Source organism: Chaetodon trifascialis, chromosome 12 (assembly GCF_039877785.1).
Source record: "Chaetodon trifascialis isolate fChaTrf1 chromosome 12, fChaTrf1.hap1, whole genome shotgun sequence".
NCBI classification, from domain to species: domain Eukaryota; kingdom Metazoa; phylum Chordata; class Actinopteri; order Chaetodontiformes; family Chaetodontidae; genus Chaetodon; species Chaetodon trifascialis.
Genome location: NC_092067.1, coordinates 27573598 through 27594236, shown reverse-complemented (window position 1 = coordinate 27594236; position 20639 = coordinate 27573598). Strand labels below are relative to the sequence as shown.

Below are 20639 nucleotides of genomic sequence, written 5' to 3'. Positions count from 1 at the left end.
TGTGTTATTAGCATTTATCAGTAGTCTCTTTGGCACTTGGAGTTCACAATAAACACATAGCACTGCTGGACTTATTTTGTATTTATATTCAGGTACAATGATGTTCAGATCTTTATAAGAATGACCAAATAAGCAAGCTAGCATTCATGACAGAATCACACAATACCAGCCTGTAGGAGAAGAACACTGTTTATACTCATTTTTTCCCCCATCCCTACCTGAAAATGTAACAATTCATCCAATATTTTGAAATTTGACTTTGATGAGTTTCTGTTATTTATATGTCTGTATGCATTATATGAAATACAAACAAGTGCAAATAAAACACAAAACAGACCTTTGGACCACCAAACTAGAAAGAACGTTTAAGTCTCTTTGGCTTGCATCTCTTTACAAGTCACAATACTTTGACTCTTTGTCCAGTTGGCACTGGGAAGGTAAGATTGGATCCGCTTGTGTGACCTTGTAAGGTGGAATCAGCTGTCTGCATCGTTATATGAACTACCATTGTTTGAAATTGTCAGACCAGTTCCAAAAAATTAGTCAACAACTATAATTTTTCATTGTAGTAAAAACAAAAATGCTAAAGATGCTCTAATATGACAAATCCTATATACCAGGGTTGAAGGAACCAGAGGAGAGGCCAAGTTCCAGATTCCCTCAGCAGCTGGCTCAGACAGCGCCTGGTACACAGCTACCGCCATCAACAAAGCTGGCAGAGACACCACTCGTTGCAGAGTCAATGTTGAGGTGGACTATGCTGAACCTGAACCAGAGAGGAAGATCATTATTCCCAAAGGAACCTACAAAGCCAAGGAGATCGCCCCTCCAGAGGTGGAGCCCCTTCATCTGCGATATGGTCAGGAGCAGTGGGAAGAGGGTGACCTTTATGACAAAGAGAAACAACAGAAACCACAGTTCAAGAAGAAGTTGACCTCTGTTCGCATGAAGCGTTTTGGTCCCGCTCATTTTGAGTGCAGACTGACTCCTATTGGTGACCCCACTATGGTAGTGGAGTGGCTGCATGACGGCAAACCTCTGGAAGCTGCTAACAGGTTGCGCATGGTCAATGAATTTGGTTACTGCAGCCTTGACTATGAAGTTGCTTATGCAAGAGACAGTGGTGTCATCACTTGCAGAGCTACTAACAAGTATGGAGTTGACCAGACCTCAGCTACCCTGGTTGTCAAGGATGAGAAGGGCCTCGTTGAGGAAACGCAGCTTCCTGAAGGCAGAAAGGGGGCACATCGAATTGATGAAATTGAACGCCTGGCTCATGAGGGAGGACCCTATGGAGTCACTGCTGAAGATGAAACTGAGAAAATGAAACCTGAAATTGTCCTTCTTCCTGAACCAGCCAGGGTTAGGGAAGGTGACACAGCACGATTCCGCTGTCGAGTGACTGGTTATCCAGCACCAAAAGTTAACTGGTACCTCAACGGACAACTTATCCGCAAAAGCAAAAGATACAGACTTCGGTATGATGGTATTTACTATCTGGAAATCACTGAAATCAAATCCTATGACTCAGGAGAGGTCAAAGTGGTGGCTGACAACAATCTGGGCTCAGCCGAGCACACTGTGAAGCTGGAGATTGAGCAGAAAGAGGACTTCAGAACTCACCTGCGTCGTGCTCCAGAGGCAAAGGCAGCTGAGGCTGCACCTGAACCTGGAAAAGTTCCATTTGAGGTGGTGAAGGCTGAGAAACCAGCGGAGGACTCTCAGCTAAAAGAAGTGGTCAAGCTCAAAAAGGCCCAGAGAATTGTCCATGAGAAAGCCACAGAGGAATCAGAGGAGCTGAGGGGCAAATTCAAGCGCAGGACAGAAGAAGGCTATTACGAGTCCATCACTGCAGTGGAGCTCAAGTCACGTAAGAGGGATGACTCCTATGAGGACCTGCTGAGGAAAACGAAGGAGGAGCTGCTCCACCGTGCCAAGGAGAAGGAGGAGGCTGAGAAAAAGAAGGAGGAGGAATCCCGCAAGGTTACAGCTAAAGCTTTAAAACCAGAAAGGGTCAAGCTCTCAGCCAGCATGGAAGCTCCTAAGATCCTGGAGCGTATTACCAGCCAGACAGTTGCACAGGGTGATGAAGTCAAGTTCAGAGTCAGAGTCACTGGCAGACCAGAACCTGTGTGCCAGTGGTTCAAGAATGGTGTTCAACTGGAGAAATCTGACCGTATTTACTGGTACTGGCCTGAGGATCATCTGTGTGAACTGGTGATCAGAAATGTCACAGCAGAGGATTCTGCTAGTGTCATGGTTAAAGCTTCAAACACTGCTGGAGAGACTTCAAGCCATGCTTTCCTGTTGGTGCAAGGTAATATGACACTGGATTTTCAACAGTTTACATGTTATTGTCCATTTGAATTGTGTAGTTTGTAACAAAGCTTTGTTATCATTTTTGCAGCAAAGCAAGTCATCACCTTCACACAGAAGCTGGAGGACATCAACGCAAAGGAGAAGGACACTATGGCTACCTTTGAGTGCGAAACCAATGAGCCTTTTGTCAAGGTCAAATGGCTTAAGAATAATGTGGAGATCTTCTCTGGAGACAAATACAGGATGCACTCTGACAGAAAGGTTCACTTCCTGTCTGTGCTGATGATTGACATGAGGGATGACGCAGAATTCACCTGCACGGTTATAGACGAGGACATCAGGACAAGTGCCAAACTCAATGTTGAAGGTGGGTTGGCCTCTGGCTACAGTCAAAGAGGACAGTCCCTAAACTTTATTTTTTCTTCAGAGATTTTTTTTTTCTTCTTTACTATATATCTGAGGACTGGTCCCTAGCTTTGAATTGGTCTTTTACACTCTGATGTTCAGTTACATAAAAGTTTAAAAACAATCTCAGCCACAGTTGAAAAATTTCCAGCTGTCCCTCTCATCATGCAGGAAGTATAAAATGTGTTGTTGTGTCGGAACAACTTTTCTATGTAGATGCCATTTTAGATATCTTATCTAAATAGCATCCAAAAATCTTGCAAATTAGCTGTGCTTAAATCTACAAAAGACAGATGCAGTAAGTGCACATATTATGAAAGAGATGCAGCATTGATATATAATTGCCAGATACAGCACTGACACATAATTGTCAGGTGCAGGGAAACGGTCTTTCTGAAGTAAAACTTGATCTGCTCCCCAATGCCTTTGCTAAGGTGTGCACAAGAAGTTTCTGGTATCAAGAAGTAAATACAATATGAGTTAACATGGGTTTCTTTCACCACTGTGTCCAAGTGTATGATTGACTTTTCACTGTAACTGGAGTCACTGATGTGCCATCTGTAATTTGTAATGAACAGGAGCTCCGCTGGAGATCCTGAAGCAGCTGGAGAGCACAGAGGTGCCTGAGACATACTCTGGAGAGTTTGAGTGTGTCGTGTCACGTGAGGACGCTGAGGGTAGCTGGTTCTTTGGAGAAAAGCTGCTTTCGCCCAGCAGTAAATATGTCATGTCCTCCCGCCGTGGAAGACACACTCTGTCCGTCAAAGACGTCAAGAAGGAGGATCAGGGAAAATATAGCTTCAAAGTGGGCGAGTTCAAGACAAGTGCCTCACTGAAGATGAAATGTGAGTTATGGAAGTAACAATAAGTTTTGTACATTTGTACTAAATATGGAAATTTTCTATGCAAAATTAGAAGAAAAATAAAAGATATGTAACGGGCCGATCGCCATGAATTTTAATATTCCTGCTCTTGCACAGATGAACCCTTTTCGGCATTTCATGTACTTTCTCGTAGCACACAAAGATACCTCATAATTGAAAAATCTAAAAATGGCTAAAGCTTTATTATGTTGTTCCATGCACCAATTTCATATATTGGGCTGTAAAGAATACTGCAGCCCCTAGAGAGCACTACTTTGACTTTTACTCTTTCTGTATCTAGTATCTAACATGTTTGTCTTGTTTCAGTGCGTCCAGTGACACTGATGCAGCCTCTGACCGACCTGACCGTCTGCGAGGGCGACATTGCTCAGATGGAGGTCAAGTTCTCCCAGGAGAACGTCGAAGGAAACTGGATGAAGAACGGACAGCCAGTCACAGCCTCAAACCGTGTCCACATTGTGATCGACAGACAGATCCACAAACTTCTGATTGAAGACACCAACAAGGATGACTTTGGAATGTACTCATTTGTGGTTCCCGCTCAGGCAATCTCAACCTCTGCAAAGCTGGTCATTCAGAGTAAGACACTTTAGATGCATGTTGTTTTTCTAACGGGTTTAGAACTCCAAAGTAAAATGCTACAAACAACAGATTTTATCTTGTTTTGCAGCAATTGGCGTCTTGGTCCCATTGAAGGACACTAGTGCTGTTGAGGGAACCAAGGCTGTCTTGGAGAGCAAGATCTCTGCTCAGGACGTCAGCTCAGTCAAATGGTACCATGGTGATAAGCTGCTAACGCCCAGCGACCGAATCCAGATGGTGGCAAAGGGAGCCAAGCAGCGTCTGGTCTTCAACAGGACCTACGCTTCCGATGAAGGACACTACAAACTGGTGGTTGGCCGAGCTGACACCAGCTGCAGATTTTCTGTTCAGAGTAAGTTGTATAAGGAAACATTGAATGAGGATTAAGCATGTGGTGACTTATGAAGACTGTTGGTCATAAACAAGACTGTTACTGAAATACTTTTGTTTTGTATGATTTGTACACACAGATGATATTTTTGTTTTGAGTTAGATGAGTAAACAAACAGAATGACATATCCCTTATTTCAATTAATTTTAGGTATAACTATCAAATATTCTTTAATGTCAAGGGAAATTATGGCACAACAATAAGTAGCAAAGTAAAACACAAACTCATCTTTGACCCGACTTGAAACTTCAGAAACAGACTTTCTGCCACATTCAAAACACATCAACCAAAATAGCTTTTTTTAAGTTGACCAATCAAAGACTCAGACCCATTCATGTAAAACATGACCAAGATCCATGCAGAACTACACTGACACCACTTCAGCTCCATCTGCTGGACACTTTAGTAATTACATTTTCTCTGACAGAGAGGGTCAATGTTGTCCAGTGACCAAAACAAAAGCAATTATTAGCATCTTTTGCTACGAATATGAAAGTTGACAAGCTGATCACTCGTTAAATGGTCCAACTCTTCATCTCAACAGCTGTCCAGATCGTGAAACCAATGAAGGACAAGGAGTGCTCCGAGTCTGAGAATGTCACATTTGAAGTCGAGGTTTCTCACCCAGGCATTGATGCCTTCTGGACCTTCAAGAGGCAGCCACTCAAGGCCAGTGCCAAGTACAAGATGGAATCAAAGAACAAGCTCCACACCCTGACTGTCATGAATGCAATGAAGGATGAAGAGGGCGAGTACATGTTTGCTGCTGGTGAGAAGATGTGCAGTGCTTCACTTACTGTAACAGGTAAGACTGTCAACATGTTTTGATTATTCAGCAGTCTCAGAGGTGGTGTCTATGGCAGGTTGACATTGTAGTGCTGACTGGACTAAGCATTGACTGACTGGAACTGTCTTCTGACCCCAGGTGGTGCTATCAAGAAGCCCCTACGCGATTTGGTAGTGGCCGACTCCCAGACGGCCGTGCTAGAGTGTGAAGTAGCCAACCCCTCTGCTGAGGGCAAGTGGCTGAAAGATGGCCAGCCTGTCGATTTCAATGAGAACACACTGAGTGAAGTGAATGGTGCCGTCAGACGCCTCGTCATTGTCATCACCAAAGCCACAGACATTGGAGAGTACACCTATCAGGTCGCCACCTCCATGACCTCAGCTACCCTGAAAGTCGAGGGTAGGTCAAGCTTTTATGAACGAAACAGACACATACAGAACACATGCTGTTTGAATTCTTTATAAAGGAGCCATTGAAGGACAAATATTCAATATATTGAAATTGAATTTCAAACTTATCAAATGACACTATGTCCAAGAAGTGAACCAAAGGAGCACAAATTCATTTCATCAGATCAATGTGACTGAAAACAAAACCCAGCTTTCTTTTGGATCTTCTGTTGACTAGCATGCTTACCAGCGAGATACATCATGCAAATGCAAATGCAAGGTGCATTTTTTTCTCTTTTGTGGTGGGCTAGCTGTTCGTCACAGCTCAGCTCATCACAAGCAAGGCCAGAAATTAATCTTGTCTTAAATGCACAAAGGTGGTAGGATTTGGTTTGCTGACAAATATCTGTCCATGGCAATGGCTACTTGCAAACCCCAGGTTGAGAGCAAATGATCTAAAACACACTAACAAATCCTGGATTAATAACATTTGTCTCCACAGCTGTGAAGATCAAGAAGACCCTGAAAAACCTGAACGTGGTCCAGACTCAGGACGCTGTGTTCAGCTTGGAGCTGACCCACAAGGACGTGAGAGGAGCACAGTGGATTAAGAACGGCGTCGAGATTCAGCCCAGCGATAAATGCGAGATCACGATTGAAGACACAGTTCACACCCTAAAGATCAAGAACTGCACCACACAGGATGAGTCTGTTTACTCTTTCAAACTCGGAAAACTGTCTGCAAATGCCAGGCTTAACGTTGAAAGTAAGCAACCAACAATTACATAAAAACAAGATCTCATATTTTTCCTTTGCTGAACATAAAAACCAAGGAATACCGTTCAAAAGAAAACAATTACAGAACAAATTCTAAAACTCTAAAACATTCCCCACAGCCATCAAGATCCTGAAGAAGCCAAAGGACGTGACGTCACTGTTGGGTGCAACAGCCGTATTTGAGGTGGGCATCTCCGAGGACGACATCCCTGTGAAGTGGACGCACAACAATGTGGAGCTAAAGCCGAACGAGCACTACACGATACTTTCGGAGAAGAAGACCCACAAACTGATCATCCACGATGTGGACAGCAGCAGAGAGGGAGAGTACACCGCTGTGGTGGGCCACCTCCAGTGCAGCGCTCGCCTCGTTGTTGAGTGTAAGTGTTAGCATAGCATGATACATTAGTAGTCTTTGAAAAAGTGTATGAAAATATCCAACAAGGATTAAATTAAACTGTGTTTAGGAAGGTTATGTTTACAAGAATCAGCAGCCAGTAAGTTTAGGGTTCAGTTTCAGGGGATGCTGACACAACTACCATGTTACTATGTATTACAAGGTGTGACATGCACAGGACTTTATATAGCGTTAAAGCAACAGTTTGTCAGCTAGCAGAGGCCAAAGCTAAAGACCAGTTTAATGTTATTTCTGTAAGGAGGGTTATCTCTTTGAGACAATACTGCAAACTATGTTGAGACTGACATTTCCCCTCAGCCCTGCGTGTCACTCGGCCCTTGAAGAGCGTGGCGGTCCCAGAGACCCAGGTGGCCACATTCGAGTGTGAGGTTTCTCACTTCAATGTGCCATCCACCTGGCTGAAAGACGGCGTGGAGATCGAGATGAGCGAGAAGTTCAGGATTGTGGTTCAGGGAAAACTCCACCAGCTGAAGATCATGAACACCAGCAAGGACGACTCTGCAGAGTACACCTTTGTCTGCGGGAATGACCGAGTGTCTGCAACGTTAACCGTTAACCGTAAGTTCATCCCCAAAGCTACTGTCACTGACAGCATCATGGCTGATTAACATATATGATTTTTTCATTAAAATAATCCATAAACACATTTAAAGCTGATCTAAGAACCTTCAGCTGATGATCGATTCTGTTGGTTATTCACAATGAAATAACAAACCCATAAAATGTCCTTAATTTACCTCGATCTAAATCAAGGTGTTTGATGTTAATTTGTCCATTCATTTGGAAAAACTAAACCCTTTAATAACACTTTAGTTTCAAAAGCCGTTTATTAATAAATTACATCAGTGTGTTACATCAACGGGTGTAAACTTTTTTTTTCTTACCTTCGAAATTAAAATGAAATTTAAAAACTGGCAATATGTGAAAATCCACTGATACACTCATTCATTCAGTCATTCAAATATCATTACTTTATCATTACACATGAGAATATTTCTTACATAAACCAAAACAACAATCTCAATAGCACTGTAAACTGATCATAAGTAGATTTTATAAAATGTTTCAAATTATTGTGCACACTAAAATCTTAAATTGTACTTATTTTGCATTTTCAAGGCAAATGAGGCGAGGACTGAAGGTTTGGATTTGGAATAAGGTGTTTTCTGTCTTCTCAGAGGCCAATTAAGGACTGTTTAAGGGGATTAAGGTCATTGTGTTTCATTGCATCAGCACTGCTCATCTGTACTTGTGTCTGGAAGGTGTATGAAAGTTTCAGTTAACTCACCATCAGTTTTGTTGTTTTTTCAGCCATCCTCATCACAACAATGCTGCAGAACTTGAACGCTCAGGAGAAAGACACTGTTACATTTGAGGTGGACGTCAACTATGAGGAAATCACGTACAAATGGCTGAAGAATGGCGTGGAGATACGGTCCACGGACAGATGCCAGGCTCGCTGCAAACAGCTCACTCACACTCTGAGCATCAGAAATGTTCACTTCGGTGACAGCGCCGAGTACACCTTCATGGCCGGCTCTGCAGTCACTACAGCAAAGCTTGATGTTGAGGGTAAGATTTACCTGTTTATTATTTTCCTTTTAGCTCCATTTTGGTCTCCACCACCTCCCAATAAAAATATCTGACTCTGTAGCTGCTAGAATTTCCACTATGTTCACCAGCTAGTCTCTGTCTGCTGTTTGCTGCTGAGGAGCTAGCGTAAAGTAGCTTTATCAGAGAAAACAAACCCGATATCAAGGAGCAATATGGCCACCCAAAATACTACAAAAACCACATAAAGGACCCCAAGAACTCTTCTAATGAGTACGAGTGCCCCCCCAAGAGGACCACTCAAATATCCTCATAGTTTCCTCAGTGACCTGTAGAACTTATCCAATAGATACTAGAGCAACAGAAAAGACCTATAGTATCTCCTTGATGACCACAACAGTCTACAGTCGACCAGAACCTTCCCAGTGATCAGTAGAAACTCCTAAAGGACCACGACAACCTTCCCAATGACCATGAGAACTTCCTTAATGACCTGCCCTATATGGAAGCAGTCATTATGTTTTAACAGTCATTCGTTCATTCGTGCTTTTCCCGGGGCACTGGGTTGATAAAAGCATAGTTGATTGTTGACCTTGAAGAAGGCTTGAGGGCCAAAACGCCATCCAAATAAAAGAGAAATGCTTATGGAGCCGGACTTTTGCCCTCCTCTCAAGCATTGAGATTGAACCATCCAGTCAGAAGACCCATGAAACTTGATTCTTTGTGAATTTGGAACCATGAGAAAACCGTCTTGACATTTGATGAGTCATTTGATTCAACATTAAGCTCAAACAATTCATTTATTTTTCTTTTTTTCTTCCACGGCAGCTCGTGTGGTTGAATTCACCAAACACCTGAAGGACCTGAAGATCACAGAGAAAAAGAGAGCAACGTTTGAGTGTGAAGTTTCTGAACCCAACATCCAGGTGATGTGGATGAAGGACGGTCAGGAGCTGGAGATGTCTGACAGGTACGGTTGCTCACACTCCTACCTCCTCTACCGATTGCACCAACATCATGAAAACAAATAAATGATGAAAATGTCTCAATCAACTTTCTGTGGTACTGTCTGTGGCTCCTGCAGATATAAAATGACCTCAGACAAGTTCGTGCACCGTCTGGTTTTGCCGTCAGTCCGCCTGTCTGATGCCGGGGAATACACCGCTGTGGCTGGATCAAGCATGTCCAAGGGCCACCTGGGAGTTGAGGGACGGGACGTCAAAATCTCAGAACCTGCTAGCAGGGACATCACTGTGAGTTCATATTGTTATCGATGTACGAATGCACTTTGAATTGTTTGAAGACACAGTTGAGTATTTCACTTTAAAATGAAAAAAACTGAATTAAAATGTCATTATTTTCTTACCATAAATCAATATTGTTTTAAGCATCTCTGAAGACTCTCATTCATCCAGATCATGGTACTTCTATGTTTTAAAAAGGCAAATGGGCTTGCTTGAGGTTCTAGAAGACGTTTTGTTAGTTTTATATTTGTTGATTTGTGTCATATTAGAACAACAGTTTGGTTTAAAATTTCACCATCATTGAGGAGCAAAAAAGTGCACTGCCAAAGGCTTGATCTGCTGAACACGTAGTGTCCTGACAGATTCATGCAGGCATTTAAACGACTGCAGACATCAGTGAATTCCTGGGAAATACTGGAATTCTTCGTCTGTTTTTGCAGGTTGTTGAGAAACAAAGAGCAACCTTTGAGTTTGAGGTGAATGAAGATGACGTGGAGGGTCACTGGATGAGGAACGGAGTGGAGATCCAGTTCTCAGTGGAGGAGAGGTTCAATTACGCCACCATAAGGAAGCTCCACCGCCTCACCATCTCTGAGACCTACAGGAGTGATGCAGGGGAGTACACCTTCTTAGCCGGCAAGAACAGGAGCACCATGAACCTCCACGTCAGACGTAAGAGACACCGTCAGCTTTGGCTTCTGTAGAACAAACAAAACACCATCAGTGCAGCTCTGCTTGTTTTCCTCAACACGAATATCACAAACAAACAAAATGAGTCCAATTTTTAGAATCTGTCATTACTTTCAAAGTAATGGTTATAAAGTCGGCAGTAAAAAGCGTTTCATACATTTACTTAAATTTCTTTATTATTAATGCAGTGACCCTTCTTAAACTTTCAGTTTCATTAATTCTTTGATGAAGTATTTAATTTTCTACTGGCAAGACAACACATGTTCAATTCTAGTCTTTCTCTTCTGTTTGTAGCAAAAAAGTGAAAAATCAAAGATCATTTAACCTTTGCTGTGGTTTGCTGCTGACAGCATGTGATTCTGAAACACTAGAACTGAGAATCAATTAATCAGAAAGCACAACACCTTTAATTTACTGCTTCATGGTAACTTAGCTTGAGCTTAGCTGACAAACGGAACATGGAGACATTTCTTCCCACTGCCACGTTTTCTGGTGTCCTGAAAAACTTGACTTACCTTTCTGTCCGCAGTGCCGGAGCCTCCTCAGATCGTCCGCCACATGCAGCCTCAGACCGCGACGTCGGGGAGATCAGTCCGCTTCTCAGTGCAGGTGAGCGGCATCCCTCAGCCTCAGGTGTCGTGGTACAAAGACTCCCAGGCTCTATCCACCAGCTACAAGTGCAAGTTCCTCCACGATGGAGACGAACACACGCTGCTGCTGCTGGAAGTCTTCCCCGAGGATGCCAGCGTCTACAGCTGCACCGCCAAGAACGACTACGGAGAGGAGACGAGCTCCGCCGCTCTGACCGTGGAAGGTACAGTGATCACAAGCTGGCCAGATGTTGGAACCGGTTTAGTTTTAGGACTGCTCTGGAGACCTCCTTTCCAGAGTTCAGCTGCTGCACTGTGCTTTGGTTGGTTGATCCGTTTTTTTCTGTTGTCACAGAGTTGAGACATTTTTGCATAATGATTTTCATTTAGAAACATAGACATCAAAAATCCTGATTCTGGTCAGTTTTAAACAAAAACTGAAGCGCGGAAAAAACAAATCATAGTTTGGCAGAGCCCAAAGTCGTCTTCATACATCACATCTTTGTGTCTTCATATTATTTATGTTGTCGAAAAAGATTCAGAGACAGATTCAGAGATGTGAAAAGAAGAAAAGCAGCAAACCTTCACACTGGAGGAACTGAAAGCAAATCATCCTCGTATGTAAACGTGATGAATAACCATTACCAATGCTGCCATTGATTATGCTTTTTGTCATGTCATCTGCCTTCCAGTTCCTGAAGTGGTGGAAGCTGTGGCTCGGGTCTCTGCTCCGGTCCTCACTGCTCCCATGCGGGACATCCTGGTCACAGAGGGACACCCTGCCCAGTTCCAGTGCAGCATCTCTGGGGAAGGTAGTGGCCACTCTCGCCTTCTCAGCACTTCAGATACTTGTCGACCATAAATCTGTAATAGGTGTCATCAGAAGTATTATGGTAAAAGACATTTGGCTCTGCTGATCCTGACTGTTGAATGCTTTGTCTCCAGATCTGCAGATTTCTTGGTTCTGTAATGACAGAGAGATCAGACAGTCAGATGTCTTCAAGATGTCTCATTATGGTGAAACCTGCCAGTTGGAGATTTCCAGAGTTCTCCCCAACCACGAAGGAGAGTACTCATGTGTTGCCACAAATTCGGCAGGAATGGTCACATGTGCTGCGACTTTGAATATCGACGGTGAGCAATTCAGACGTAAATGTGCCAATGACATGCACATAGATCTATTACTGTTAGACCAGAGTGTGCTGCATGTGTTTCAACAGTCAAACATATCTGCGAGCATGTCTTGAACTGGCGACGCTCTCATTTCAGCTCAAAATCTGAATCTTACATGTCGGTTTCCACTGAAACAATAAGAAAAATCCTCTTAAAGTGTGTTTGTAGAAACAAAATCTGACATTCTGTAAACCGGTTAACTACCAGATTCTGTTATTGAACCAAACAAGGTATGAATCTACTCACCGATTTGATCACGATTATTAATGTTTGCTTGATCAATCAGAACATTTCTGCTCATGAGTGCATCAGATGCTGTCCAGACAGAGGACGTCTCCTCCTTCACTCCAGTGCTTCAAACTCACTCACTTGTCAAATATAAAATGAAGCATCTATTGGCCGACGAAAGCTCCAACTTTTATTGAGCCAATAGAAGGCTGCACGCAAGTGGCAAGGTTTCAGGCATGTGTGCTCGGTACACTCGAGCCAGAGATCAACTGCTGCTGGTCGCACAAAGATTTTAGATGCCGGCATTTTGTAAAAACAGTCCATGCCAGAGTCAGATGAGAAAATGGACATCAGTTTAATCTGTGCCTCCAATCGTTCAGAACCAGCTGAGCACAAAGGCCTGAAGCACAATTGAAGAAAATCCACCACAGATTTATACATTTTCAGACAAAATATTCCCAAGAAAACATCACATGAGATGGCTGAAAGGCTGCCAAGCATAATTCTGGCTATTGATAATGATTTAACTCCTAAATCCCAAACGACAAACCAAAGTTACTAATGAACATTTTGTTTTGTTTTTTTAGCTTCGTTTACAAGACGGCTAATGTGAGCTGGCTGAAAATCATCGGTGAGATGGCTATCAGTTTAGTTTCAGTGTGTCCTCTACAAATTTGCTTATTTTCAGCCACAGTAATCACCAAAACCTTTCAAAGGTTCACCTGGTGGAAAGCCCATAGTCATTATGAATAATTGGGCCATGCTAAGCTAACATTAGCTAGCGAGGTAATATTGAGCATCATTTTAACAAACTATTTTAAGTACTTCTCTTCGCTAACAAGGTGACAGAGCTAACTTTATCTGATTGATACTGTTTAGCATAGCTAAACGATAAACATGTGGACTCCTCCATCACTGATGGACACTGATCTTCTCCGGTGACTCTGGCCTGGTACTGAAGCTCACTCAACAACATTGTTGCTATGCTACAATTCACAATCCATGTTTCACTTGATACCTAATTTTGTCAAACCGAGAGCCATAGCAAGAAGACTGGCTGACTCTTTCAGCTTTAATTAGTTTGTCTTAATTTTTCTTCAGATTAAGTATCTCTGTAGACGTGTCAGCAGGATCTTTGTGCAGGCAGCCCCAGTTTGGTAACAGTTTGCCAGCTCAGCCTTCAGAAAGTCTGCATTGTTTCTGTTTTCTGATATCCTCACAGGTGATAATCTTACACGTGTCTCACACGTGATGCATGACTGTCTTCTCTTCCTACGTCTTAACAGTAGGGATGTCTTATTCTGAGACATGAGTCTTTGTTTCAGCAGAATGCAGCATGATCAAAACCGATCTGCACTTTGGAAATCCAGCTTTCCGGGTTCCTCATGCTCAAGCACGGACATAATCCATAGCTGTTTTTTTATTTGAAATTTTTGCTCCGGTCAAGCTTGCATGATTGACAGCGGAAACCAGCCACTGTCCACTCCCTCACTGATCATGACTGATCCTCAACGCTCCACTCCAACTGCACTCTTGGCAAACAAGCTATGACACAAGTAGCCTGAAGAAGTCACCAGAATGATGTGTTGACCTAATTCTTCTACTCTTTCTTATTACCCAGATAAAAAAGCCTTAGCTAGTCTGTCGAGCACTGGGGATGAGACGAAGCTAAGTCAGAGTCTGGAGGCTCAGACAGAGAGTTTCACCTCTCTGTCGGTGGGACAAACAGCCCACAGTGTTGAGTTTACTGAGCTGGTCTCTGAGAGTACCTCCTTGTCTTGGAGGACGGTTGAGAGTCATATGGAGAGTGTAAGCTCAGTGGAGATGAGCAGCATTGACATCAAACTTTCAGCCAGCCCCAAACTGCTGATGGAAATGAACGACGTCTGGGTGAAAAGTGGTGAGATGGCCGAGTTCAGCTGCTCGTTCGATGGCCAGCCCTTCGCCAGGGTGATATGGGATCATAACGGCCAGAGTGTGGTGGACACGGAGCGCGTCAGGAGCTCTCAGATTGGGGGCCTGTTGTCCCTCGTCATCCAGGGTGTTGGTGTGGCGGATCAGGGTGTGTACCGCTGCACCGCCACTAACCCACACGGCCAGAACAGCTCCTCCGCCCAGCTCACTGTTGAAGGTGGTTAATCTTTATTTTTTTAATTAGTCTGTTTCTCCATCTGGTCCATCCAATCTCTCCACCTGCTCCTCCTGCTTCACCCTTCCTCTCATTATTTAATATTTCCTCTCAGTCTGTAACCTGTTAGAATGTAATAGAATAACAAGCGTTGTAGTCTAGTTTATTCTCTTCCTGCAGTTGCCAGCTTTGCTTCACTAACCTCATCCATACATCCATCTTACTAATCCCTTTAGTGTTTAGAGTCATGGCCTTATAAAGTCTGACCCCTAATTACTCTTCCTAACTTTATTCTCACCCAGCTAAAGAAGCAAATCTCAAAGCAGAAACCCCCATCCCTACCGATTCTGTGCGTAAAGTGTCTCAGACAGACAGGGAGACCCATAGAGATCCTCCTTACCAAGACAAGCAGGAGGCGGTGGAGAAGCCGGGACCATCGCCTCCATCTTCCCAGAGACCTTACAGCCTCATCAGCCACCTGTATTTCCCTGATGTTTTGCCTCATGACAAGCGAGGCCAACGCCTCTCCAGCTGCCCTGACTTCCTGATCAAACTCCCCCCTGAGCTGCTGATCACAAACAGAAACAGCGACTCCTTGTATTGCGTTATGAAGGGGGTTCCCACTCCGTTTGTCATGTGGCTTTACAACCGGTTGAATGTTGAAGATTCTGTGTCTTTCTCTCTGAAACACGACGGCCCCCTGTGCTGTCTAAATGTTAACAATGTGGGACCCGGACAAGGGGGCTCTTACACTTGCACAAATGTCAACTCAGCCGGGGATGCTGAGTGCAGCACAGTGATGAAAGGTTGGCATCTGCATGCTTTTGGTCCTTCTGCTCGCTTGGGCTTTGTTTGGCCCACCACTCATTCACACTGCTTTCCACCCACACAGCCAGCAGAGGCACACTTCTTCACATGGTGACGCACTTCTTCAACAAGGTTTTAACCACTGTGCTTAGGAGAGGTCTCTGACCTCTGTGTCCTGCTTTACTGACAACAACATCAAAAGAAATACAGAGAGACACTCATATCACTCAGCATTTTCCAAAAAGCCAGAGATGCTGCACACTAAAGCCCAAAAGGAAGCATGCAAGAAGTTCAGTTGAAAGAAAAAATGAATACAAACAGATAATATGGATGCACGACCTGTCACTGATTCTAACAGTCTTGCACCATATGAGACTTTATGCACAGTTTTGGGAATGTTTGTAATTTGTAAACGTTTGTGTCTTTTCAGTAACTGCAGTGGAGAAGGAACCAATGGTTCAGGCCCAGGAGGAACAGAAAGGTAAATACTGTTTGATGTCAACAGGGATACCTTTGGCCATGATGTAGACTTTTTTTTCCTTATGTCTTTACAAAGGTGTTATTTTGTTAGTATTCACTCTTCAGGAAAATCATGTTCAGTTTTTAGAAGTTGAATTTTATGTTTTAGAATGTTGTACTGATATTTTGGGATGTTTTCCAAAATTGATTCAATTTGCATTTCCTATTCTTTATGCTTTATCAAATCCGTAACTCAAGGTCCACTGATCAGTTTATAGAGCTGCTGCAGCTCTGTAACTCGTTAACTTCAGTCACGTGTTTATAGCATGAAGTGGTAAATGTCAGTGAAATCATAAAGCCTTTCTGTTTAATAGTGTTTGATGTCAGATATGAGTATGTTGTTGTTTTTTTCAATCCTGAAAGTGAACTGAAAACAAATGGTGTGTTTTGGAAATGGACAGAAGTGATGTAAAGAATCATCATTTGTAGTAATTTGGCTACAACAGTATGGTTGTTTGATTTACATTTCAGTCAACTATAACTCAACTGTAGATGCATATGTCACTGTGTTTTCAGTGTATTGTGATTGTATTGTGGTTGTACTATGTGCCTCACTTTACTTTAAACTGTCATTATTCAACTCAGCCTTCTCTAGCTCAACCATCGCAGAGGAAGCAGAAACCCAAGAGTCATACTACACTGGCCTAATGTTGCCAGATAAAACCAGAACACTTGAACTTTGGCCAGATTCTGAACACTACTACTCCAGCACTTTGGAGAAGAAAAAAGAAAAACCAGTTTTCCTTAGTGAACTTTCTCCAGCAGCTGTGACTGTCGGAGAAACTGCCACGTTTACTGTCGAAGTGTCCGGTTTCCCTAAACCCACCATTCAGTGGTTCCACAACAGCCATATCATAATGAGTTCGTCTGTGTATACATTCATTCATGACCGAGACAAGTATAGCTTGGTCATTAACAAAGTTCAACAGGAGCTTGAAGGAGAGTACTCCTGTACTGCCAGCAACAGACTTGGTCAGTCAACTTGCAATTCTTATTTGCATGTTGGGATGAAGGAGCCAGAAAGGGGGGAAAAAGTTGATGGGAGAATGTTTGCACCAACTGGCAAACCTCCAGAATTCATTAAAACTACAGAGTCTCTTCAGTTGTCTGAGGGCAGTCAGGCTTTCTTCAGGTATATTGTCACTGGAGATCCTCTCCCTGAGATCCAGTGGCTCAAAGGCAGCTTTCAGATTCAGCCAAGTGGGTTCTGTATCATTGTGAACAACCCAGATGGATCTGGCTTTATTAATGTTAAGAGTGTCAAACAAGAGCACAGTGGTGTCTACACCTGTAAGGCTTCCAACCAATATGGGGAAGCATCTTGTTCCGCAGAGCTGCTGGTTGTCAGGGAGAAAGTTCAGGAAGAGTACATGTTAATTAGGAAAACAAAAGGTTTGAAAATATCTTTGACTGAAGAAACTACAGAATCCAGATTATACCAGGAAAGAAATCTATCAGATCAGTTGATTTACACCATTAGCACTGAGGATCGGCAGATTATTCCAAGTGAGGAGGTGGGAACTCTCAAAGAGCTTGATATCTCTGCTGCAACCCTTCAGCGAGAGCAGCTTACCCACCAGGCAGCAGTGCTGCAGTCTCATGAAATACAGGAGAGCGTTTCTTTGGCTCCCACTCATCCACCCCAGGTCTCAGCTGTTCCTATGAAGCAGCTGCATATGGCAACTTTCTTATCTTCAGTCCAGGAGAGACAAAAGATGACAGAGCAGCACTCTGAACGGATTCTCAGCCCAGAGATTGTAGAACTCCAGTTAGCCAAAGAGCAGCCATTGAAAATCATTTCAGCCACATCTGAGGAGGTGTTGCCATTCACCACAATAAGTGCTGGGGCCTTGACAGACTGGGTCCCAGAGCATGAGAAGACCTTGACCGAACCCAGGCAGCTCATTAGTAGTCATCAAGTAGAGTCCATTCTGCCCATCCACGATGAAACATCATGCGTCACTCACAGGCCAGAGGAAGAGAGGAGTTTCAGAGTCACAGAGGGGCTTAAGATTTTATACTCCGCTCAGTCTACAGTGCGACTGCCAGTCACAGAGCGACACTCTGAGCCTCTGCCAGCCTTAGATGCAGCCACTGAACTCTTGTTTGAGAAAGAACAAGCTAAGCCAGTGTCAGCATCAGTGAGTGAAAGAGGAGTGACTTTATTCAAGGAGCAGAGATTTGAAATACATAGACCGGAGCAGAAGAGCATCTCCCCATGCAAAGACATGAACTATAAGTCGGCTGTAACTGCTGAAGAGAAATATGAACTCCAATGTGAACAGGCGGGACAGGTGGCAGGTATAGCATCTTTTGTGTGTCTGCAGCCTCAGCGAGAGGGAGAAAGACTCCTGAATCTGCAGGTTATCAGTGATCAGGATGTTTTACAGTCTGAGGGACGGTTCAGCAGCAAAAAGCCCTCTACAGAGCAGGCGGAAACAAGGAAGAGTCCAACTTTGTTGTATTCTGTGACCCAAGAAGAGCAAAGAACTGCAGTTTGCGAGGCAACTTCAGAGTTCTCAGCAAAGACTGATGTCATGTCTGTTCAACCAAAGAAAGAGTTACCACAAACAAAATACCTTCAGTCCATTCATTCTTTATCAGTTCTACCAAAAGAAGGCATACTTACCATTACCAAGCCTGATCAGCATGTGGCAGCACAGAAACAGGAAAAGGCTAGAAGGCATGCTGCTACATCAGAAGAGAGAATGGAGATCACAGCAGATTCTCATAAAGATATTGAGGTGTCCACGATCGGGGTTCAATCACAATTTCGAACTGAGCCCAGGCCTTCGAGTATCCTCACAGTCTCCTCCCAGCCCATGCAGCTGCCCAAGGAGATCCCTTTCATTACTGATTTGAAGCAGCAGCGAGCATTAGTCCAGAAAGAGGATCACTGGAATATCATGCATTCTTTGAACATCACAGACACTCAGACTCTGGAGGAGGGTCATACTGTTAGCCTCAAAACTGATGAGAAATTTAAGCCTAGGATGATAACTGAGCCTAAGATCTCCAAAAAAACTGTTTTTATAGAGGAGAAAGCAGCAGCCACTGAAAGCTGTACAATTTTAGAAGCTGCTCAACAAGACTTTGCAGTCCAGATCCAGGAGGGCCAGTCAGTCCGACAGTCTGTGTTGCTAGAAGAAAAGCAGGTCATTAAGGGAGAGCAGTCATGTGAAATACATAAATCTGAGGGCTCAGCTGTCAGCATCATGACACAACCTGAAGCAGTTCTGTCTGTTCATGAGTCTCAGGACACTCAGACTCTACCTAAAGAACTACATTTTTTCATTCAGATTCCCAAACCGTCAAGCTTGAATATACGACGTCAACTCAGAGATGCTCTTCAGTCTGCTGTGGCCAGTGACCAACCAGTGTTACTAGCCAACGTTGTAGGAAGGTTAGATGCAGTAGAAGTACAGGAGGTGAAGGTTCAGAAAGAGCCCAGACAGGCCACATACACATACCTGATCACAACACCATGTGCCCCCATGGAGATCACATTGTCTTTTGAAGGTACATACCCTCAGACAGCTGACTTCAGATCTGAACTCCAGGTAGCTCTGCATGCTATGGTTTTCCATGAGCCACAAAGTCTTTCATCAGAGCAACCAGGTACCATGCAGATTGACAAGCCTCAGAAAGCACTGCTCTGCTCAGAGCCCTCCAAAGAGATGTTGTTGTCTGTGGTGGACACTTTGATGGTTGCAGAGAGTGCAGTTGGGGTTCCTCCTGCTGCATCTCATTCTGCAGCCATCAGAACTGAAGCCATGGCTTCCTTCCAAAGCGCAGCTGTTCAGAGTCTGTCTGAAATCCATGAGGTGAGCAGGAAGACAGTCAGGTCAGAGAGGGATGGCACCACTGCTGAAGTTGCCATGACAGTGCCTGTTGATCAGGTTTCTGCTGAACGAGGAGTGGATATTTTTGCCCACAGTGAAACCAAAGAGGAGTTTCTTTCAGAGGCAGTCATGATCAGTGAGTCCTCCGATAGTCTGGTTGATTATCCTGTTGTCACAGATTGCCTGGAAGATGTTTGCATTGAGGAAAATGGCAAGGCCATTTTTACTGCCATCATAAAGTATGTCACCAAAGTCAACTGGTTTTTCAATGGCCAGTTGGTGAAATCTGGCAAAGAGTTCAAGTGTTCTAAAGACCATGACACATACATCCTAGTTATCGACCCAGTTTTCAAGGAGAAGCATCAAGGAGAGTATGTCTGTGAGGCTGAGAATGAAGCTGGAAAGACCACAACATCTTCAAGACTCACTGTGGTCTCAAGAGGTTTGATGATGGCAGTTCTTTGATATCATCATCAACTAACTTCACACATTGAATTTCCAATCAACCATAAGTCGAACTGCATGTGAACTTGGGACTATATTTATGAGTAGAAGTCCATGAAATCCTTTAAAAGTCTAAACTTAAAACATAAGGTCTATCATGGTTGATTTGGGTATTTTCCACACAAAACTAAATTTGGGGGTTTGAGGTTTTCACCAGACACCGGTGACACCCCCCTTTTCCTTCAAGCTTTCATTCCTTTTTCATTTATTTCTCCACAAGCTTATCATCACCATATCCATTCTCCTGTCCTCCCAAGGAATCACCTTTGAGTCCGTATCTGTACGCATTCATCAGTCCTCATTCCCGGTCCATTCCTCTTTGCATGCTTTCACTCCCTTTCTTATCACAGAATCCCTTTCATGACATCTTCAACCTACATCTAATACCATTTTCTTCCTCCACAGTCACAA

General features: G+C 43.6%; 1 protein-coding gene across 1 annotated transcript in view; it reads left to right on the top strand.

The window, feature by feature from the left end:
* LOC139339950 (titin-like) overlaps nt 1-20639 on the top strand; it is a 175050-nt gene that overhangs the window by 13150 nt on the left and 141261 nt on the right. The window contains 20 exon segments of the mRNA XM_070975414.1: nt 621-2317; nt 2408-2686; nt 3303-3569; nt 3915-4187; nt 4279-4542; nt 5126-5386; nt 5507-5767; nt 6260-6523; nt 6654-6914; nt 7250-7510; nt 8264-8524; nt 9332-9473; nt 9588-9756; nt 10188-10419; nt 10967-11251; nt 11720-11839; nt 11973-12137; nt 14059-14127; nt 14248-14259; nt 16468-20166. Of these exon segments, the coding sequence (XP_070831515.1) occupies nt 621-2317; nt 2408-2686; nt 3303-3569; nt 3915-4187; nt 4279-4542; nt 5126-5386; nt 5507-5767; nt 6260-6523; nt 6654-6914; nt 7250-7510; nt 8264-8524; nt 9332-9473; nt 9588-9756; nt 10188-10419; nt 10967-11251; nt 11720-11839; nt 11973-12137; nt 14059-14127; nt 14248-14259; nt 16468-20166 (9242 nt within the window).